A 24,628-nucleotide genomic window follows, 5' to 3' on the forward strand; every position below is an offset into this window, starting at 1 on the left:
GACTTTCTGTCTTCCCAGAACTCTGCAACTAATACTAAATTGAAAACTGTTTGTTGTATTAGTTTACATGAGATTGTGTACACATTCCTTGAAGAAAATTATACTTCTTTTCATAGTACCAATGTTGCCCCAAATAGTATTCAAAAAATACCTCATGATTGACTGATTTAAAAAGTCAGGTTATCAGTCCTGTATTTAAGTCTTCAATTAAATTTTAATCATATGGGTATGTATGTAATATTACAGGCACTTAAATATAATTATATGTGATTAAATATTATGTTAATTAATTGAGAAATTAATTTATTGGAGTAAACAACATATTGAAATTAAACATATAAATTCAATTTAATGACATAATACACGTACACACAAAACACTAGCACATAGCTCAAATAATTTGTCTCCTTGACCACATGTGCTTGTAATCCCAACTCTCAGGAGGCTGAAGCAGGAGAATCTAGAGTTCAAGGTCAGTCTCAAAAAAGTAACAATAATGAAAACTTGCCTTCTCTCGCAGTTCCTTTCTCCCTACCTAGATTGAGTCATTTTTCATGGTCGTTATGCAGAGAGGGCCAACTATTATTGTTGTTCTCTGTCATCTAGACCAACCCTCAGTTTAAACCCACAGTTGGATGGTAAAGAGAAAAAAGTAGACTGATCCTACTGGTGTTCATGGATGATTGATATGCACTGTTCCACAGAAAGGACTTTTGTTTGGAATGCCATGCTCAGGTGCTTTATCCTCTGTTGCGTGAACACTCTGTGCCTTTATCAGGGTCCACATAGCTCTCTAGTCATGTTGTATTTGAATATCCATTACAAGGTCTTTGAGAGCCAAGGCTATGTCTTGTTCATCTCCCAACAGTACTGTGCACACAGTAGGCATTCCATGACTATTAATGCTCACAGAAATAACACTAAAACCACTTGGATTCTTTGCACAATATGTTTCTAAGATTTATTACTTTTAAGAAAAATATAAAAAGCAATCATTTTGACATTTCTTAGAGAAAGTTTTGGAGAAGACATGAGATAGGATGAAATTAACAAAAACTGAAATGGACCTTTGAAGTCAGCATGCTTGGAATCTGTTTCCTCCATTCTCACTTGACATTCCAATTATGTCTAAGTCACCAGGGCACAGACCATCCAAATCAATTACTTTCTGCAGATCTTATAGGAACCAATGATAAGGCTTTGACATCCTTCACATCAACTGAAACTCTCTGGAGCAGCAGGAGAAAATATTTGCGACTGTTGCACAGAAAGATGTGCCCCAGGGAATACAGAATACACCTGGGTTCCTAACATGTCCAGTTTTCTCATGACTTTCTCCTATATTTGGACATTTGATATGTGTTTGGCGAGAAACAAACGTTAATCATGCCTCTGTTAGTAATGTGTAATTCTATAGTTGGAAGCCATGCAATGTAGTTTTCCTTTTTCATAGCTAGTTGGTGTTCTCATGTCTTCATTCTAGCTGATCAAAACGCATGAGGGTTCTTGTGAAGCTGGCTTTAAGCAGAAAGCTCAGAAGTCAGGTTTTTAAAACACATACACCACACACACACACACACACACACACACACACACACACACGCACACACACACACAAACACACATACACACATTCTTTTCTTCTGCCCCCAAGAGTAAGCCAGGGCTAACATAGTCTTCCCAGTTGCTAGTAAAAATGCCACTGGAACATTAGAAAATGAATGACATTTACATCATTGATAAATTCCTAAAAGCTGTGAACAAATTACTAGGTACTTTTAAGGTCTTTGTTGCTAGCTGGTTCTGCTCCTTATCTAAAATACGGTAAATCCAGATAATTATTTTTGGGCAAGAATGCTAAAATAAACATGAGCATTGGTAATAAAAGTTTGATGAATGAGGGGCATTGACTCCAAGCACAGTGCACTCGGATGCCTTTTTCATACTGACATTCTCACGGGAAGTACTTGCTCACTGAATGATAAATGAGGGGGAGGTCACATTTCTCTGCTCCCGGAGACTCAGGGTTGACCGTTATTAGGCAAAGGCATCTCTGGTTTCAACACCAGGAGCTTGCAGCCTGCAGGGTGCGCCTGATGTTGGGAAAGGCTGTTCATCTTCCTTAATCAAACACAAGACAGCAAGATCTTTGTTTTTAAATCCTAGATAATTAAATCTAATGATATTCGGTAGCATTAATCTTTATGTGTATGGGGTTTAGTCATTTGTGATTAAGAAATAAGATTTGATCATATTTCTAGAGCCACCAAATTAGTTAAGGAAAGTTCTTACTGAGTCACTCTAAACTATGACATAAAAATAGAAAGTCCATTATGACAATAAAGGGAAAAATGGAGCTTGACTGTTGTTTCAGGTAACACAGGGCACAGGACCGATAGGGAAAAAAGGGCAAAAAATAAAAATTTACTTCGATCCTCAACACCACACACAAAAAGCATTTAATTGCATAATTGTTTCATAGTTTATCCAAATCCATTTACCTTGTGATAGATAGTCTGTCTGGTTTTAGCTCAAGTAATATCATGGATAAAAACTAATCAGTTTTGCCAATTATAATTCTGCTTCCAAAGTGATTTTCTTTCAATTCATGTTCTTGGAAAGGAACTCAAAGACAAGCTGGAAAGGTCACAAAGATAACAACAGAAGGTGAAACTGTCATTCCCTAAGGTTATAAAATGAGAAGCTATATAGTTGGATGTACATTTTCGTAGTCCTTGGATCTATATTATTTAACGACTTGTAAATAAAATTAAACATTTAAATAAATGTTAAATAAATTGCCAAAGTAAAACTTAACAAAACAACTGAAAATACTCTGACTCAGTCCTGAAAAAAGGTTTTGTAATTAGGGTATGCACACTTTCTATATTTAATTTTATGTGGATAGTGGCATACCTACTTACATAGGTTGGTTTATATGGATATAATTATACATACATACATATATATGATGTAGTAAAATGTTAAACTCCATTGAATTCTGAAAATTAAAGAAATTCTTCCTGGTATTCAAAGATCAGCTGGGCCAATTCGTTTCCTTTTTATTTTTTTCAGCATAAAGAAAGCAGAGTACTACAAAATAATGTTCTTTGGAAATGATTTTTTAAATTACATGTGCATGTTCGGCTAGACAATTTCTTATCACGCTAAATAAACACCATTAATATGGAAGGTACTCAGATGGCACACAGGAACATTCTGACTTCATTTTATCATGATAAATCTATCACTGCTCTCCTGGAGCAAGAGTATGACTTTATTGTAACTGTGTACACAGTGTGTCTGTTTATGACTATATGTACTGACACATGCATATTCTAAACTTCACTTTAGGCTTCCTTTTAAAAAATTATTCATTTATTTTTATTTTATGGGTAAGAGTGCTTTGTTTGTAAGTATGTAAGTGCTCCTGTGCATGCAATGCCTGCAGAGACCAGAAGACAGTGACGGGTCCCTGGAACTGGAATTAGGGAAGTCCCGTTGTTAGCTACCATGTAGGTGCTGGGGAAGAAACCCAGGTCTTCTGCAAGAGCAGCCAGTGCTCTTAACTGCTGAGCCAGCTCTCTGCTTTCCTTTTTTAAAGCATTCTAAGTATTTCTTAATAAGTTAAAGTTTTAAAGACTCCAAATAGATATGTAATTCTTTGTTTCTACATTAGTTATGTGCCTGACTTCATATTCTTTGGTAATTAGTCATGGTTCACATGTTTGTGCAGACTCCATGTAGATTGTGGTTTTACATATTTTGAACACAAAATAATTAGAATTGGAAATTCCAGGTGAAACTAGAAGTGTGTGGCAATTTTGTCCTAATATGGGGATGCGTACAGAATGGTCCAGGTGAGGGCAGGAAATAATCCACAGGACAGATGGATCATAGCTCGGATGTTAGACTACAATGCATTGAGTTTATTATTTTGAACTATATGAGACAGTAAAAATTTAAATGCTATAATTGAAAAGATAAGCAGAATAACTTAAATGAGCTTAAATATTCAAAAGGCAGTCATCAAAGTACATCACGAGAGGCACGTGTTACACAATACATTTCAGTGAATTTTGCCGATAAACCAGAAAGAACTCTAGTCTGAGTTCATGGGCTGTGTGGACTTGGACAAAACACTCAGCTCCTCTATCTGTCCGCTAGACTAAATTTCCCAGTACTCCTCCCAATTAACTCTAAAATGTATTAATTTCTCATATATTAAAACAGAAATAACCAGAGCTATCCTGGATAGCTGATAGTCCTGGATCATCTGAAATGTTGGAGAACAGCTTCTTTTCTCTTTGGTTTTCATAGAAAGGAAACCTGTGCTGTGAATGTAAATCTGTATCTACTTTGTGGGGACGATAAAAATCATCTGCGAACACCACAAAGCAAGAAATAACACAAAGCTAAGAACTATCTGAATTCGAAATTCCCCTGCTTATTTCTGGAAAAAAGGAGTATAATCCTACACTTAAAGAAATGAGAACTAGGGCTAAAGTTTTAATAATACAAAAAGCATGATTAAAGATATCGAGCATTGCTTTGCTGGTCAACACAAAGAGCTTTGGGCAAGTCTTCTCTTTTTAGATCTAGCTGTAAAATGGATCAGTGCTTACTATCAAAGAAGATGATAATGGTAATTTAATTAAGTTTGCCAATGTACAATTAACATTGAAAAAAAAAAAAAAACCAAGTGTCTAGGCCTACCATCACTAATCTAGTTTTTCAGTGCTAGGCTGGAAGGCCTTGATCTTCCATTATTTCTCCCTTGACACACTTTAGTTCCTTTATAATCCAGGCAAACCTACTGTTTTAGTGGCTCACCTGGAGGGCTAGCAAGGACAAAGATTAAGATGGGGGAAAGATGGGATGGTATTGAGATAACGTGGAGTCTCTTAAAGACACACTGAGAGTATAACAGGTGGAGGAGGGAGCGTTAGCTCACCTGTCATTTCTATTAGTGTAATCATATGCTTGTGTACTCACTAAACTTATTGTAACCTTTTGAGAGTGACAACTCTAGACTGTTCTTTCTCATAGCCCAATGTTCTGCACAGTTCATGGCACCCACCAGATACTCACTATATTTTTATAGAAGACCCTAACTCCTGTGGAGTCTCTTTATGTCCCTAACCGTATGTCAGGAAAATTTATTGGGTTCGGAGTTTTTTATTTAAAACTTAAATGACTACCTTTGGTTGTCTTCCTTAAACTGATTCACATCTAGTTTTAAATTAATTCTGCAACAACACTGGGATCTGATCTAAGAATTTACAAGAGTGCTTGGATTTCACTATGCCAAGAGAAGGGACTCCAGGAGGACAGCAGAGGAGATGGGGTGGGAACTTTGGACTCTTGAGAGTAGCATTTAAGGTCTGGTAGCTCAAGGAAAGTACATGGGGGAGGGAGGTGAGGAGGAATTTACAAAAGACCAGAACAGTTACCAGTTATAGAGGTTTTTCTCTTCCAGGTTTATCTAGAAGTACCTGGTAGCATCGTCCACCAAATGTATTCCCAGCAGCTTGGTCATGGCAGATCTCTGAGTCACAGCTAGACGCTGTCCATCCCAGCTTCCCTTAGGGGCTGACCTGCGCTGTTATTCACATTAGCCTTTATTTATTGTAACGCCGTTCCTTGCTCTCCTTAGTTTGAAGCGTTAAAGAGGGAAGAAGAAATTAAGGGAAGGGGAAAGGAGAACGTGTCCTCCTCTGACTTCCTTTCTTCCCCTCATATGCTCGGTTCCCTGTGTGCTCCTGTGGAGCCCATGGATTTCCCACTCTGTGGGGCACTTCAGATGCTTTCCTCTGTTCTTCTCCACCACCATCCTAAAGTTAACATTTTGATAACTGTTCAGAGTTGGTTAGGGTGCCAGGTCTCATCAGAGTTGCTGGGAACATGATTTGATGCCCTTCTTTTCAAGCTTTGAACACAAGCTTGGCACTCAGGAATCTACGTGGGGCCTGGCAATTTACCTACCCGCCTTCTTCTGAGTATTTATGACCAAATGCCAGGATGTCAGATGCCCGTCCGCTCCCATCACAGACCACGACTGGCACAGGAGGGGTATCTCGAAGGTACTCCAGAACAATCGAGATCACGTTGGGTCCTCCTTCCACAATGAGTGCCACCACTGGAACCCCTTGACCGATTCCTGCATTAAAAAAGGAAAAGAAAAGGAAAAAAGAGAAAAGAACACAAAGCCAGCAAAGCAAAGAAACAAAAAGAGAAACAAAAAGCACAAACTAAAATTACTGAGCACAGGGGGAGGTAACGAGATATGAAGGGATAAAATACTGAGCCGTATTTGCAGAAAACTCCGCAGCAAAATTCCTACCCCTAAAAGTCCACGTGACTTTGCTGATCCCCACAACCCACAATAGATGGACTACCCTGCTCTAAGTTAATCAAGAAAGCACCGGGCCAGCAGCCAAAATGTTGGAAGCCATAGTCTGATCTGAAGCAGTGTCTTATCAATCTTATTTATCTTATCTATCTATCTTATCATAGGCATGTGTCTTATAGTTCATTTTCTGTACAAAAAATGGAAAGTTAAAAATTATAAATTTCCTGGTTACTACAGAAATGCCTACAATAGCCAGCTATTAAATTCAGTAGAGCCATGTTGGATCCACTGCTGACTGAGTTCTGACCATAGATAACCCACTTAACTGCTGACCCCCAACAGCATGAGGGTCATGAAAGATCATCACCCTAGAGACATGGTGGTCTGCATAATGGCACCCTTTACTACCGAACATGCTAGATACAGGATAACACTCAGCACGTGTTACATTCAGTTGAATCAAGGAAATTCAGGGCTACTTCCTAACATTTAAGCTATTTATTACCAGCCATAAAGTACTGCATTTTAGATAACATTGCTTTAATATCCACATTGTATGTATGCTTCAGTCTAACACATTATAAAGAGAACCATTCAAAGCAAATGTCCATGAGAGAAACAATGAGTCAGAGACTAAATTTATTTTGAGGGGCATTTTAAGCATCATCAGTGTTCACTGAGTAGCTTATATTTTTGTTGATTCAGAATTGTTCTATATTTTCTCTCCCTCCTTCCCCAGAATAGTTAGAAAACAGAAGAGCACCATAAAAATGAGTTGGTTTTATAGAGTATAACAAAACTTTTCTTACAAAAGATATAATTGAAATCCTGTGCTTCTGTAAAGGTGAATTTACAAACAACCCAAAACAACAAGACCAAAATTTTGGTCATCTGAGTTCTTTCCCCTGATCCTTTTTTGACTTTCTTTTGAGACAGGTGTCCCTGTAGCCCCATCTGGCCTGGAACTTGCTGTGGAGACCACGCTGGCCTCCATCTCACAGAGATCTGCCTGCCTCTGCCTCTGCCTCCCTAGTGCTGGGACTAAAGGCGTGGCAACCATGCCCGGCTCCTTTTCCCCTTTTCTATCATGTTATCTTCTCTCAGGAAACTGCTTCTCAGTGGCAAATAGGAGTTTGGGGTTTGTGTTTTGCTCTATTAGTAAGAGACTTTGTTTGATTTACATGATTTGTTTTACTTCTAAACTATGAATACACCAATCTTACAGGGTCTTATCACTTCTAAGTCACAAAATGAATTTTTCATAGTTTGATTTCAATCTGAAATGAAGGATCCAAAATGCTAGTTACACATAAATGGGTATTGTTTTAAATCTACATCTAAAAAATGTAGAGAAAAGGATGATTGTTGGTCAAGATAAGAGTATGATTTTGGGGTTTTCCAACAAGATCTGGGAGGTAAAGAGAACTAGGATTCCATTGGTTTTCTGTGGATGGGGAGGACTTGGTGATTATTCTTTGAAATCCAAGGAGAGGCCAGTGAAACATCTTACTGCTCTGCTTACCCAGGAGCTGCTCCTGAGTGACATGAGGTTTCTTTGGGGATGTGTTTGGGTATCTTTGGAGGAAGAACTTTCACAGTGCTCTGGTTATGACCTTTAAGTAAGTTCCTGTTGAAAAGCATTTGGAAAACTGAAGGCTAACTTGAGATGTCAGCACAACACATTTCTCTTAGGGGAGAATTTGCTGTAAAAAACATCTACTATATGGGAATTTGTACATTAATGTGTCTTGGAAAAGACAGCCTCTTTTTCAGTGTCTAAAGTTATTTTATGAGATATTTCTTAAATAACTGTGCTTTAATTTTTCCCTTTTACTTTAGGGCATGCTCCCCATACAGATGACTTTGTGTCAAGAAACATTACAGTATTATTGCTATTGTATATCAGAGGATATAGCTAGATTCATTCTAGTCTGGGGATGTAGTTCAGTGGTACAGTACTTGCCTAGCATCCACAAGGTCCTGGGTTTAATCCCAAGTTTTGAAAGGTAGAAAAAGAGAGAGAGAAATTATTGAATTTTCCAAATTCTGACTCTAGAGCAAAGCTTCTGTCAGTTTGAGAGTTTAACTCCAACTTAAAGGCCAAGTGAGTCTTCCATTTATAGTATTATCATGGAGAGTCCCTAGAATGTCCCTCTAAAATGTCCCAGTGTTTAAAGGTCTAGAAGAAAGCAAGCAAGAAAAGCTGGAAATTACCTCTCTGAAGGAATATATAGGTACAAAGGATCAGTTTTCATAGATTAATTTGAGTGTGATAAATTTTATGTATTTTCTGCAAATATATTTGTCAATGAATGAAATGTTATAACCTCTAGATATACAGAAACATTTCAGGATGATAAGATTTTTCTATATTTAAAATAAAATTGATAATCAATATTATTAAAAATTATTAATACAGAGCTTACATGCAGTTCTAAAAACTGGGTGGAGCAAAGTATTAATTTATTTATATTTATTTGAATCTATTTGTATCTCTAAAGTCTCTTCCTTCAGTGATAAAACAGAATTTTCCGCTTTGTTAATAAAAGCCACTATATCCAAAATAAAAACATTTAAAAGTTACTAGTTATGGGTAGTAGAGAACCTTTCTGTGTTTAAAAATTCTATGTTTCATATAAATAGCACTTGCCAAGATATGGCAGCATTAAGCCTTTTTTTCCTGTATATACACACATTGATTTGTGTCTGAGAAGAAAAAACTATATTAAATAATCGGTGATGACCTTGTGGAGACAAGGTTTTTTGAATATTTTTGTGAATATGCTGAAAGTAAACAACTTTTTCTAGAAAAATAAGTGCAAATCTGGATAAAGACAAAGAGGATTTGCTGTCATTTCCTGGGGTTTATGGATCCTTGAAGCTAATCGATGAATCACTTGATAATAAGCCTTATGAAGCTCTTCCTTAATTTAACCACATTGATACATTCAACCATCAGTTTGTGTTATTTTATGAAGCTCACTGAGATAAATTCTTGGATGGGTTTTCAAGCTAAATTCTACAGCTGAAGAAATTTTATCACATTTTTCTGCTCATTAATTTATATTGTTTGGACAAACCTTCCCAGGCAAAGTAGGTAAGATATCTCCCTTCCCTTCTAGCCTCTCATTCTCTCTTCATCTTTAACTTTCTCTGTTTTCTTTTCTAAATGACATTTTCAGTGTATTTAGGAAAATCTCTAGAAAGATTAGCAAATTAGAATCTTTAGTATATTACCACATAGGATAAAATAGGTTTCAAAATATCAAACATAATACATGTTTAACAGTGACACAAGTAAAACACTTTGGGGATCCCCTGTATCTGCATCTGGTCTGGGTTCTCCAGGCTCACTGCTGTCTTCATGTCTATCAAAAATTAATTTCAAGTCCTTTGAAGTTTATCACAAATCTGTCTTGCTCAGTTGAAACTATTGGCTATTTGCCTACAATTATATGCCCCCCCCCCAAGTTAGTCTGATTTACTTTGAAAAAAAGTCTATTTAGGAAAGAGTTTAAGTGGATTCCGTGAGGACTTTTGTATGGATTCTTCTTTGGGTTTGGGGACAAAGTAGGTTAATTCCTTAGTTGATTGCAATCATTTAATTTTTCTTCTGAATCCAAAGACTTGCAGCAGTTAGTCCTTAAGAGGTTTCTGTTATAATTTAATTTGGTTTAAGTGAGAAGAGGTAATATACTTACCACATTACAATTTGTAGTTTTTAAACTGGAAGCATCATAGCCTACACAAATGTTAGCAACTGAGTTCTGCAGGCTCCAGGGTGATCTGGGTTCTTTAATTATATACAGAGCCCCAATTCTCCACATAAGATAGTATCTTCAATTTTTGTCACATCTCTTTTTGACTGGTATGTAATTCATACAGGGCTCCCTACAAAGTGGGAAGCATGTAAATTGGGTTAAACAAAGATTGGGTTGGGTGTTGTGGGACAGATAGATGGCAGGAACTGAGGACTGTCTTTTCCAAAGCTTTTTGTTGTTGTTAAACATTGATCTTTCTCTCTGACATGAAGCCATAATCTGTGATTAGTTCAGACATTTATGAAAACATTTGGTATGTTGTACAGAAATGCCAGGATTGGTGAGAATTTACTCACACTAAAACTCTGGTTCTATGTCAAGACCGTCAGATGTGAGCTAAAGTGCTTTATGGGTCTAAGGGATGCTGTTGGATGTAGCATGGAGATGGAGCACAGAAGAGTGATCTTGACTAAGTCTCAACGACCACAGTCCAAGCTTGTGATTATTGCAATCTGGGTCATTCAGAAAGGCGCTTCCTAGTATCTGTATGAAATGATTTCCTTAAAACAATGCTCAATTCAAGATCTAGTCTATCATTGATGGATTAACCAAGCAAAGCATGTAGCAGTGGTGTGAACACAGTTTTTTGCTCTTGCCAGCTCTGGGATATGATTCAATATATGATTCTTATGTTTTAAAAGTTTACATGAAAAAAAGTTTACATGGAGAAGTCATGCATTTTGAAATAATGCATATTTTCAGACTTTACCAGTATGTTTTATGTTACACAACTTTTAATTTGCATAATTATAATGAAAGAGCTTTACCTACCCACTTACTCAAATAGCTTGGCATGGTCACCATCTCCCATATTTAGATTATACGGCATGGCCCTAAAAACCAAGTAACCCCCTATAAGTTATTGCATTTTTCAAACAGAACCTTCCACAAATTTGAGGGGCGTTAGTAATAACTATAGTGATGGATGGGAAGAAAACAGACAAGTATTCGCCTCAGCTAAATGGATACTGACTTCCTGCCTATCTGTGAAACAGCGGCTAGTGCCTATATAGTATCACAGCTTTTACACAAATAATTTCAGAATTAAGTTCTCAATGTACTTAACTAGCTGTTACATCTCCTCTGTGGTCTTCAGAGTGAAATAGATGTAAGAAAACTATAATGTGATAAGGGCCAGTGAGAAGACTCTGTGTAAAGGTGTTTGCCTCCAAGCCTGATGATTTGAGTTTGATTCCTGGGACCCATATGGTGGAAGGAGAGATCCAACTCCTAAAAGTTGTCTTCTGACTTCCACACATGTGCAGTGGTTCATGCATGTGCACATACACATATACGTAAATGAAGACAACATATACTGTTTTAATATAAATATATAATATATATTTTTAAAGTTGACAAGTTGTGTCTGATAAAAATTTACTCTTTCTCACTAAACTTAAGGTGCCTTTTATAATTAGCAAGATTCTCTGCTATAAATACATAAGTATTCAGGTATAATTGTGATGTTATACATAAAGAGAATATTACAGTAATTTGTATTTTTTTTCAAAGGAGACATTAAAAATCTCTGAGGTACTTCCTAGAAGAATTAACCCAGGAAAATATTTAATGGTGCCTTAAGAAAAAAATGCATCTTCTTTTAAGTATAGTGTCTCTTGGGTTACTACGGAAGCAGAGGTTTTACATAGTGTTTTCATTTTTGAGGGTGCTACATATAATCTGTTTAACAGGATAGCTATTATTGCATTGTACTTGATCTTACCTGAAAATGTGTAATAAAGCCAAGTGTGTTTAGGGAACCTTGGTGAAATTCCCAGTTGGTGAATGAAAACCCAATGCAAATCAATTGCATGTTCTGCTATTGTGATATCTTTCTCCCAAATTATTCTGCCCTAAAAATGATGCTTAGGAAAGCATTTGAGAATGTAAAACACCACATAAACTATTAAGCAGTCAAAATAAAACTACATGTAATAAGATGTTTTAGTCCTAAATATTTATGTGCTCTTAGTAGGGAAACAATTCCTTGAGAGATGGCCAGGGTCCTTCCTGAGGGTGGGACTTTCTTTTTTTTTAACTAAATAATTTATTGAGAATTTCATACATTTATATAAGGTGTTTTGATCAAATCCATGCCCACTCCCTCCCCTCCAACTCCTCCCATATCTAAGGGTGGGACTTTCTAAGGTAGGTGTTTCCAATCTGCTTCAGGACTAGGTAGGCATAAAAATGGTATGAATTCTATCAATGTCTTTTCCTGTCATTACTGGACTATGTAAACCTCTATATTGGTTTAACTTAGGAGAGTTCTGCATAGACAATCCTTCACATTTAAAGTCGCTATCAACCCAGTAGAATAGACATCCATTTTTGTTCTTTTTGTTTTTACATTGCTGAATGAATCTAATTTTGTGTACTACTAATGCTCCTGACTTTTGCATGGGAATATTACATCCTATACTAGTCCCTACTGGGTGACTTTCATTTGGGTATGGTCTTCTTACTATGCTTTTCTGTTCAGCAATCAAAAGTCAAAGGATAGAGTGGTTGGGGCATGGGGGTGGGGTGGGGGGGGTAGCGGCTTGAATGAACCAGCCTAAGAAGTCACTGTGGAGGGTTTACTGGAAACACTTATCACCACTCCCTTGTTGGAAAATTGCCCTCTGCACAAGGCACTGCAGGGGAGGCCTTACCTGGGGTCTTTCAAAGCTTATTGGGCACCAGATATACGCTAGGCCAGATCTACCTTCTTGGAACTAGAGTGTAGATTCTGAGCCTGAGGTCAGTGACTGGGAGGTAGGTTGTGAGAGCATGCTCACATGGGGGACTGGCTCTGTTGGTGCTACATGAAGGTGAGCCAATGAGCAAAAATGACTGTATGCAGGAAGAAAACAGAGCAGAGGCATCACAGAGAAGAGAGATGACATGACCCAAGTGAGAAAGAGAGAGGGGGATATGGTGCGGTGTGAGGGAAGGGGATGCAGGGAGAGCAGGTAAACCTTTGTCAATCCTTCCTACAGAAACATTTTCCCCCTTATGTTGCTTTCTTGTTCTCCTGTTCATTGCTACAAAACATTCTATAGCAGTCTTCATCCACCTTTAACTATTCTGAAGCCTCAGGGGCATTTCTAAGAATGGAAACACCGCAGGGAGTGTGTACTGGTACTTGATGATTATTTTTACAAGAGGAATCTGGGGTAGAATTGTGGAGCTTTTGTTTTTATGAGGTGGGAATTGTAAGAGGAATATTGAGGTCAATGTTGGGTGTGTGCCTTATGTCTCTGCTGAGATCAAGAGGGATTTTGTGTTAGAATGTAAGTGATCATGTGGGAAGCCCATTTACTGATCATGGTGAGCTTCTGTACTTCTGCCTGTGTGCACATCTAGAATAGTTACCATAACAACAAGGGAGCAGAGGGATTAGATCCAGTCTCTTGTAGCAGTGAAGCCTAAGGGCAAAGAGAGCCACCTCCCCCACCTCCTTGGTGGGTAACTTCATTTGTTTCTTAGAGAGCTGGGCCTCTTCTCTGCCCGGTAAATTCTCTCCAAACTTGGGTCTTGTTTTGACTTCAGTGGCTCTCCTGGAAGGATCTTATTCCATGTCTTTAATTCCTACCTTATATCCTGGACATTCTCAGAGGAGACTATTTTTTTTTGGACCCTGGGCTGCCTGTCTAAATCTGGGCAGAATCTGTCATCTCCTTGGTCTCAGTTCCATGATGGCCAGCCTTAACTCTAACTGTCGTTGGCTTCCCGCTGACTCTCATTTCTTTTCATTGGCTTTCAGATGTCCACCTCCAGCCTCCCCCTCCCACCCTGCCAGCATGGATAGACTTTATATGGCAAATCAGCTAGAAGGTGAGAAATGCAACTTGATTGTACATAGATGTACCAAAAATATATTTTGGTATTCTGCATAGCAATGTAGCATACACAGTAGATACCTGAGTCATGGGACAATCAGAGTAATACAGGAGTCATTATTTGCAAAGCACTTAGAACGGAGCCTAGTACTCAGTAAGAGCTTTTTGGTTAACAAAACAAATATAAAAATGCTTATTTATATTTATTAAGCTTGTAAAAGTTCCCATTTTAAATATATAAATTATTCATAAAGATGGAAGAAAAATGAACACATTTATATGTTGAAATCAGAAGGACACTTTGAAAATCAAATATGTTGAAGCATGCCCTTCTGATGTTTGACTATTCTCTTTTGAAGTCTGACAATACATTAAGAAAGCCATGTGCATTTAACTTTTATCCAAAAGTCTAAAACCTTTTGGTTTGAGGTGGATGATCTTTCTTTACTAGTTCTTAAATACTTTCTCCCCAGTGCATTGGCTGTATTAATAAATCTTTTGAGAGCAGTGGATTGAAAAAAAGAGATGTAAATTCTAAGTAATAACACTCATAAACAAAATATGAGTATATTATGTGCTTACAAACGAACTTAGCTTTTGACTTAATGGGAAGAGTTATTCCCTTATGGTCAGACACCTCTGATTGGAATACTCTATTGATGTCAATATACTCCTAGACCATCCAAGTGGTGTTGCTGTGAATAATTTCAATAGAAAGACATATCCAGTCCCATGGGCTGTAAGGCAAATATTGCTTTCACAAAAGGAAAAAGCCAGCATTATTTTCTTTGGGGCCGTTGTTTGAAGACTGAATGTTTTAATGCAATTGATCTAAGGCTACAAGAAGACTCTTCTAAACAAAGCTATAATCTTAGTCTCTGCACCCTTCAAAACCCACATCAAAAGGCTGACCTTGTCTTCTCAAATGTGAGGCAACCAGAGTCATTCTAACTCATTTTACTTTAAAATATTTTGCCCGCTCTCTTTTACAGACGTGCCAGGATCTCAGTACATGGCCCATGCAAGTTCTTTGGCTTCATGGCAAAATTAATAAAGACCAGAGCCTTCAGGGGATTACAGAAGCAGGAAAGACTAGCCTGCTGTACAGAGAAGAGCAGACAGGGACGGGAGTGGGGGGATTGCTTTTAATGTGTATTAATTAACCCTTCTCAAATTATAATTTTTGCTTTGGATCTGTTAAAGGAGATTACAATTACTTCCAAAAGTTCTTCTCCTTTAAAGGAATGATTTTTTGACCTCTTCTCTAGGAGAAACTTGTCTTTCTGTTTCTAAGTTCAAAGCTAAGTCTTTACCAGTCTCCTCTCCTTCACCCATTAGGCAGAATTAATTATTTTTACCTGTGTGATTGTGCAACTTTTCTAAAAAGTCCAGTGAATAAGTACTATAAATTTGCTAATCAACCACACTATCTAAAGGAGAAAGCTTTCACGGTACCTTCCATATCTCTGGAAAATTTATGCCATTGGTTATGTATCTGGACATCTCTTTTCTCTATCAGGCATATTTACCTTAGTAATCTGAGGCTATCACACAGTTGACCACTAAAATTTGGGACACAGAACAAGAAGGCGGGGTACCGAATCATCATCCTAGATCTCTCCTGATGATTTCAAAGGCAATATGCTTATTTCCCGATAAAAGTTTAAATGTTTTATGACATGATTACTCTTTCCCCAGTCAACTAAGGTTCTCAGATATGATTCTTATTAGATTTAAGAGAACAGAAAAAGGAAGGAATTTAAAGTTTAGAAATAAGAACCAGAGCCAGACCTGCAACAGACAAGGAATGTGCTCCCTGAATTCAGGAAATCCGGCCAAGGGCTGACAGCTGGTCCTCCAGTAATGATTATCTGAGCACCGAAGAGGGAGCAGTCTGGTCTTATATAGGAACTCTGCTGCACACAGCTGCAAGGGTTAACTCCGTGCCAGGGTCTGCTGTCCTTGAGGGTCTCTTTTCTGAAAACTGTTTGCTCAGGCAGGTGGGTGAGTTATCTATAGCACTAAAGGAGACAGGTGGGCTTCACAAACTGTCTCTCTCAGTTCAGGGAGTGACCGGTTGATAAGGTTGAGCAAGGCCAGACTGCTGATTTAGGACCAATTAGCCACTCTAAGGAATTTATGTCTTTATGGCCTCCTCTAATGAAGCTTATGCCTCTCCTGAAATTCACATATTCTATCAATTCTAATTCCCCTCACATCAGGAATGCAAGTGTCTGGTATGTGATCACTGGTTTTTCCCTGTACTGTTGAAGTCACTTTCTGATAACATCCAGGCCTCTGTGTGAATCTTTGTGTAACTGTTAAGTATTACTCATAGCTACAACCTTGTGAAAATCTAGTGGGTTTCCACTGATTATAAGAAAGCTGAAATTCCTTAATGTGATATGTAAAGCTCCCCTTCTCTCAGACCCAGCCCTCACACACATCTTCACTTTCCCCAGAGCGCTCTCTTCACTCAACCATGTTCTCACCACAGCATCCTCACGGTCCACCACGCAGGGTTGTTTCTGAGCTTGCCAACCGTCCTCATTTTAAGAGAGGAGAATGTTTTCCTGCATCTGTCTTCAAGAGCAGGAATTTTAACTGTGTAGTTCCTTGAACTCTTTGTCCACGATAAAATTTGAAGAGAATATCAGTGTTTGATTAGCTCAGTCTGGCGCTTTTCCTCTTGGTCCACCTGCCTGGGGGAGCTGGAGATCTTCTAGATCCTCCAGGGCCCCTGCTCGGAAGCCTGGCATGAAGTGAAGGGATGAGGCCTGGTGTGGGATTCTGCCCAACTTTGGAATTCATTCAGCCTACTTGATCAATGGACCTAAAGCGACATTCTTCCACTTGCCTCCTAAAAGGAATAAAAGTGGTATTTGGAGTTTTATACCCTAACTTCTTTTATTTCTTACGTTGTTTGGATGAGGCAGAAGGGTAGTTTTCATTTTAACCCCTCAGAGGCGCCAACTCAATTGTGAAAGTCTCATTCAAATGTTAGCACTTCCTGAAGTCTTAGTGAACTCCCTCAGGCAGTATCAATTTCCCATTCCTGTGTGATCCTGTTGCTTATTTAAAAAATATCTTTGGGCAGTTATTTTGCCTTGTTTTAATGATAGCTTTTCCCCACCAAATTGTAAGCTCCTTGGCAGTGATTCCCCACTCCTCTTACGTGGTAACAGCTTGGTTTCCAGATGCCTTCCATTCAGAAGGTAGTTCAAACAAATGCTTGTGAAGTACAACAAATAAAACGCCCAAATACTAGGTATATACCTTGGGACTAGTACAGATAAAGGGATAGGAATACATCCATAGTTACAAGGGGACTGTCACACTTTAATACTACTGATGCATCCTAATGAAAGTGGAAATGACAGCCATGTAGGTAGCCCTAGGCCATCCTTTTCCAGGTCTTTACTACTGGTCCTCAGTAGTGGTTAGAGACCAGCAGAGACCTGCTGAATGAGCTGGGTGGGTGCTCCCACTGCACGTGTCCATCTGGATGACATCTGGAAAAGCTCAGATGCCTAGAGACTGAACGGTCTGTACTTTTAAATTGAAGCTGTGCTGTTTTTCAGAATTGGACTCAGCTACAGGGACAAAGCATCTCGACCACTGGGAAGAAAGATGTAAGCAAAGGTTTATATTCTTCCCCTTGCTGGAAGAATGCCCACGAGGCTATTATTTCCTTTGGTTCAAATGAATAGAAGCTATGTGACTGAAATTGAAACCAAAATTTCTTCCTACTGCGCTGATTGATATGTTTTAGCAGTAGGCCAGGGATGACCTTCCTTCACCAACAAGGTCATCAAAACAACTAAAATAGCAGAGTGCCATGTGAACACAAGTTCCCAGAAAAACTGCATTTTAAAACTGAACACTCTACAAAGGCTGATCAACTGCTGTAGAACTTCAGAACTTTAGTGATGTGGAGAGTTTGGAATGCTGCAGGTCCAAAGCCTAACTATGACTTACTTGGGGCCTCAAGTAGCTACTCCTTGCCCACCTTTTTCTGACTTAACATCCGGTGACTAAACATAAACTTTTGGAATGTTTTCACTCAGGAGAATAGCAGCTTCCAGCAACCAAAAGGCTGAATACCATCAGAAAGCATTTGAGACCCATAGCTATGCTTTCTCTTTTGTTGAATCTGCCTGCTTAATGCTTCCGTCAACGTATTGACAGCTATTGTTATAATATACAAGATGAAGGAAAGACATTGATTATTTTGGATCAGTTATTATTTGGATAATTTTGGATGCCTTATTGTGGGTCTAATTTCTGACCCAAAGCAGGAAATTGAAAACTTGTTTTTGTCTGATTGTCTATTCATCTGTAACATGTGTTCAGTCTTATCAATCTTCGACCAAATTCTCAGTGAAAACTGGAAGATCGTATTGTAGGGAACTGTCTTCTGTCTGGTTTTGGGCTTGCGTGTTTCCAGATTCCTATAGTATGAAACCTCTACTTCTTGATCATCTTTTCCTGCTCTCTGTATAAATGACTGAATAGCTGACTAGTGTTACTGCTGTCCGCTTTTTTGAGGTTCTTACTATGTAGCTGAGGTTGGCCTCAAAGTCATGATGTGCTTGCTGCTGCCTTGTGCTATGTTGTACCACTTTGTATGGCCACCCCTGACTCCACTGTCTCCTTCTTGACTGGAGAGAGCTACTACAGACAGTCCTTTATAAGAGATTTTACATTTCGTCTTTTTCTCAGGAGACCAATGTGAGTCAGTGAGTTAGGCCAAGGTGGGTGTTGGAGATCCTGCTTCTTGTCTGGTGGAGTGTGAGGGAGGTGACCCTCATGCTATGTCATTATCTCCAATAATGTCATCATTCATAGAAATGATACTTTAATTTTCATCTGTCTGCCTGTGGTGCCTAGCTATCCATCTGGTTCTTTTCAAGAGTGGGGTGTAGTGCGTTCACCTTCTTCAGAGTACCTTAAAGTGGGTGGGGGACAGTGAGGGGAGGTGTGGATAGGGGAGTGGATCTAATATGTTGTACAAAAATTTCAAAAATTCAATTAAAAATTTAAAAATTTGTGATGTTTAAAATGGATCCTAAGGGGCTGTTGAGATGGCTCAGTCGTTAAAAGCACTAGCTGTTCTTATAGAGGACTGGGGGCTGGTTTCCAGCACCCACTGGGCAGCTAACAACTATCCATAATTCTGGTTCCAGGGGCTTCTATGCCCCCTTCTAGTCTTCACAAGCATTGCACAACATGGGTTCACTTATACACAGATAGAACACTCTTACACATAAAATATAAATAAATAAGTAAATAAAAATTAAGAGGGAGTCCCGGTTTGTTGACTGGTGCCCTCCCGTTTCCCGGGATCAATTTTTCTCGCTCTGTCTAAACCACAGCTGTTAATTGTCAGGGCTGTTACTTCATACAGAGGGATGAAGCACCAGAGAAGGATTTGGTCACTAAGCAAAGAACATGGCAACAATACAGAGGCTCCTGGGTCAGTCAATTAGCGGGAAACAATGGGTTGAAAGCTCTTCTCTCCTTGTGTTGGAGATAAAGCCCTGCTACTTTTCTTTCTCAGAGAGAGATACTGCCTCACACTCTATCACTTAAACTCATCCACTATGTGGTGATGAGAAATGGGAATCAGCTATGGGCTAGGGGTATGCAATGGCTACTCTGAGCCCTTAGTCATGGACATTTTTAATCCTTATCCTACTCTGTTATCTATGTCCAACAGCTTTTTTGTTACTGATGACATCAAAAATCAAATTTGGCTGCAATAAGGGCTAATTCCATTATCTAGAAAGTGGAATGTCCTAGGGTTATGAGAAAGAACGTGGCACTTCTTAAGTGATGCCCTTAAAGTCACAATTTTAATGTGCAAAAAGTAGCTTGTCCATTGAAAATGATCACAAGAAAAGGTGTGTAGAAATTCCCATTTCAAAGAACTGGCTCTCCTCTCCAGTGTCTGCTCTAGAACAATGGCTCTTATTTTAGCACACATCAGAATTACCTGGGGGCTGTTTAGAAGTGTGACTGACCCCCTCCTCCAGAGTTTCTGAACAGTAGGTCTAGAGATACATGACAATTTGTGTTTCAGAGCAGTTTCTAGGTGATGCTGCTTGCTGGTCCAGGGACTGCATTTTGAGAGCCAGTGACTTAGCATGGAGATGCAGGGAAAAGTGATTTTTACTACTAAAATAAGTGAAATATAAAATGTGCCACATTCGAGCAAATAAGAGCAAAAGTTCCTGGAGATTGAAACACCTATGCATTATGTTCCCCGAAGTCTATTTTAAAGTATAACCTAAGCATCAGTAGACATTTTCCTTAAAGGGTCAGATAAGTGAATATTTTCATCTTTGCAGGCCAGATGGACTCTATTGCAAGCACTCCACATTGTGATCATAACACAAAACACCCAGAGGTGCTATATTAAGAACAAGCATGGCTGTATTGCAATAAATATTCATAGAAATAGATGGGATGCTGGATTTGGCTCCTGGGCTACAGTTTGCCCACTCCTGGGTCTGAAAAATGTGGTAAAAGAAATTCATAGAAGGGCAACATCTGTTAGTTCATTAATCCTGAATGTGCAATGAATAGGAAATGACCAAGTTGGAATACAGCTATGTAAGCCCAGCATTGACACACATTCCACTGAATGTGATTGGTATCTGCCCTTACTGGCAGATGGGCCCTCTTGTGATTCAACCCCTAGATCTGGCTATTTGGGACTATTTAAAATCCATTTCCTCTATCTCAATAGGAGTTTCACTACACTAGTGAAAATTGCCTACACATATGTACATTCTCTAACTTGGTGCTTTGGCTATAAGTAAAGAATATACTTAATGTATTTTTATTATCTGGGAGAATTTGAGTTATGAAATAGATTGTCTCCACTTGTTTTTCCCTACCCTCATTCGCAAAGAATCATTAGAGTGCCCTTCTTCCCAGGTTATGCCAGGTTTGTCTTGCTGGTTAGCACTGCTGTAAAGCAAACATACTTGAAAATAAGCTCTCTGGTCAAATTTTGTGAAAAACCAAAGATCACCTATGCATTGAAGGGAAAAATGAGAAAGGCAGGTGTCTTTAATGGAGACAGGCGTGATGTGGGAAGACAGTAAATAACACAGGACAGGGCGAAGACACAACACCCCAACCCATCAGCAGGTTCCCAGAATTTCTTGCCTGTTTGCCACATGGGCCCAGCTGGCCATCTCTACTTGTGGAAATGCATTCTTTACTTGCATCTGGACAACTCTCTCTCCTGGCTTCCCTCTCACCTCACTAACTTCATCATATTTACTGATTGCTCTTTATCTACCCAACCTCCAATACTAGGACTGTCTAAAGGCCGGTTCTTGAGTCTCTTCTCACCTCATGTTTTTCCACCTCCCGCTTTCTTTTCTGTGCTCCCCAGCCCTGTATTTAAAACTAAAGTTCTGCGGGGCACGGTGGCTCACACTTTCAATCCCAACACTTGGGAGGCAGAGGCAGGTGAATCTCCGTGAGTTTGAGGACAGCCTGGTCTACATAGCAAGTTCTAGGCCAGCTGGGGCCACAGGGAGACCCTGTCTCAAAAAGACCAATCCCCCAGCGCCCCCCCCAAAAACCCTGAAGTTCCTTCTTGGACCCCTTCTCTAGCTTTGCCATTTCTCTCATCATTACCCAATATACTATATATTTTACTTTATCATCCTATTTTTGATGTCTCTTTTCTTGCACATAAGTCCCATAAGGTTGGTGCATGGTCTGAGGAGATCTGCTATGTATGAAGTGTCCCATGGAACCTGAACTTGAACATGCAAGAAGGATCCCACTGGTCTTATTACTTGGCCTGGGAATGTCAGAGTTTCCGACCTCGGCGATTCAGCAGGTGTCGGCAACTACCCTGTGAAGGGTAGGCTTGGCTGAGAGACGTTGGGAAGCCCTTCCAGACTTTTTAAGTGCTCTGAAAGCATGAGCGCGAGCAGAGGCGTCTGCGTGGGAGTGCCATAGCGGGGACCCCGAAGTGCGCATGTGTGAAAGGCTTAGTCTCCAGGATGGCGCAGTGGGAGGTGCTGAAATGGAAAGAAGAGGGGGCCTCTAGGAGCTCTTTAGATTGCACAGGCTTTCCTTAAAAGAGATTGTGGGCCCTCATCCTCTCTTTCTCTCTCACTTCTTAGCCTTGAAGTGACCAGTTCTGCTTCACCATGACTCCCACAATGGCGCATTGCCTCACAGGGGCCCCAATGCAATGTAACCAATCATCACGGGACTTTAACGTCAAAATTAAAGAAATTGAAACTTTTCTCTGTAAGTTGATTGTCTCAGGTTGTGTGTCTTTGGTTTGTTGTGTGTCTGAGATGAGGTCTTGCTCTATACCCCAGACTGGCTTCAGACTTGTGACCCTCCTCCTTCAGCCTCCCAAGAGCTGAGAGTACAGATGTGCTTGTTAACAGTGGTGGAAAATTGGGTGACAAGGTTAGGGCAGAGAAAACTGGTAGTGATTATGTTTGAACTTAACCAAAATTACATGGAGGGGATGTTAGAATTTGACTTATTTGAATTAATGAAAAATTTTATTATGTATCTAAGTTTATGAACAATAATTCATACTGCAGCAGATCTTAGTATTTGACTAATGGAACATATAAAGAAACAGAACAAACCCTGTTGCATTTCAACAATAGAGGATCTGAGGCTGGGAAACAAGGGCGCAGTGAACGGCCACGCAGACTTCCATGTGGCCCTGCCTGTTCCATTGCTGTTTGCTGCACGGCCTCCCCCAGGGTTTCACAATAAAGTCTAACACACAGCAGAGTCTGTGTGCACTTCCTGTGTTTCCCCTCTGGATGGAGAAATGCTGCTAATGAGGCAGGGTTCAGCTTAGATCTGTGTGATGACCAGAAATGCTGCTGCTTTGGTCCTCATCCTCCTGTTTTGGCAAAGGCACACTTTTTTTTTTTTTTTTTTCCAGCAGGAATTGCCCACAGAACCCCATGTGGACCTGGAGATGCTAAGGCTTGTTAGAGTTGTTGATTCCCCTGCCTGTGCTGTAGGACTTGAGTGTTTGCCTGCTGCGCTAGGGCTTGTAGACCTCTGCAGAGCTTTGGAAATCTGGCCTCTAGTGCAGAACAGGGACAGCCTGTTCAGTGATGGGAAGAGCTGCTTATTCGTTTCAGCCATGGGTGCCAAAAAGAGGGGAAAATCAGCTGTGTGTTTATTTGGCCATTACTAGGGCATGAAATCTCTTACTTTTCTCATTTTTCAGGGGTTAATGAGCCAAGAGTTCAAGGTTAAAATGTTTTTACTGCTAAAACATTGATAACTTTATTAGTGACATTCAGGGGCCCTATTTCTACTCATTCCTCAGAGCTATAAGAATTACATTTTGCCTTTCCATTCATGTCAAGAGTTTGGAATGTTCCAAATAATATTTTGAAGGAATTAGAAAATTATTATAAATGCCCAGAAGGGACTTTAAAGGGTGTTATAAATTCTTCAGCCCTGACCATCTTAAGCAAATGAGACACCAGGAGAATGAGATACTGTATCTTCTCTAAATATATCTAACTGTGAATTGTTGATTATGGCAGAAAAGTACTCAGTCAGCAAAAGTTTTCCCATTTATTTAATGTTTGTCCAACTTTCTAAAGTTAGCTATGTATTGCTACCAAATGGATTGATCCTAATCTAGACTGAAAAGCAGTCGTGGGCAATTATCACTTTGAATAAGTATGGGGAAATCGAAACCTATTTCTTTTCCCTATAAATGGAAATACTGAAGCCACAATGGCATTGACTAATACAAAATATTTTCTTAGATCCTCTAAATTTGGTGGTTGGAAATGATCTAACAATAATCATGATTTAGCAGGAACATAGCCACACTTCATAGTCTAAATGCAAAAGCAGCAGTCAGAGATGCTCAAAGTACACATCTTCATTTATTTTTCTTTTTTGAGTCTATTATCTTGTTACCTTATTTGTCTTTTCTTTTGAACTTTTAATATCAAGACCTTCCTCTTACGTTTCTATGTCAGGCTAGAAATCAAACCTGAAATAAAGCCAGGGAAACAAAGTACTGACATTGACAATAACAATTTATTGAGCATCTACTTGTGTATGCCAAGGACTACACTAAGTTCTCAGGATGATAAAAATGCCTAGTCCACAGGCTCTGCTTGGTATAAGCTCACGGTTTGTGATGATGGGTGACTGAACAGGGAGATGGGCAGACAATCACTCTAGACAAATAAATGGTGTTATCACAGAGGATTAGACAGTGAAATAAGGGAAGATGTGGGGAACATGGAGGGATGTTAAGGATCATCAAGGAAGGGGGAGTCTTAGATGGAAAATAGATTCTTATGTTGAAATTTAGAGAGTGTAGATTGTGGTCATTAGGGATAGGAGAGGACAGAATTCCAGCAGGGCAGGTATCAAGAGAGAAGAAAACCTACCCCTCAGGGATCTGCTATTTCAAGAAAACTGCCAGCATCTTGGAAGGGAAGAACAGAATGTCCATGAAGTATGGCAGAAAAAGAAACTAGGAAAGAAAGAGAGGAAAATGGAAGGTTTTTTACTTAGCAGTAAAACAAGAAAGGGGCTGGGTACAATCAGGAAGCTTCTGCTGTCTTGATAGGAACCTATTTTATCTG

General features: G+C 39.3%; 1 protein-coding gene across 22 annotated transcripts in view; it reads right to left on the reverse strand.

Annotated features, from left to right (window-relative positions):
- The window catches only part of Trpm3 (transient receptor potential cation channel subfamily M member 3), a 559,244-nt gene that overhangs the window by 213,575 nt on the left and 321,041 nt on the right, over positions 1 to 24,628 (reverse strand). For all 22 annotated transcript variants that reach the window (XM_008842767.1, XM_008842777.2, XM_008842766.1 and 19 more), the window contains one exon: positions 5,986 to 6,160. In XM_008842767.1, coding sequence (XP_008840989.1) covers positions 5,986 to 6,160 — 175 coding nt within the window. The remainder of the gene's footprint in view (positions 1 to 5,985; positions 6,161 to 24,628) is intronic.

This window comes from Nannospalax galili, unplaced genomic scaffold (assembly GCF_000622305.1).
Source record: "Nannospalax galili isolate Female #2095 unplaced genomic scaffold, S.galili_v1.0 scaffold761, whole genome shotgun sequence".
Taxonomy (NCBI): domain Eukaryota; kingdom Metazoa; phylum Chordata; class Mammalia; order Rodentia; family Spalacidae; genus Nannospalax; species Nannospalax galili.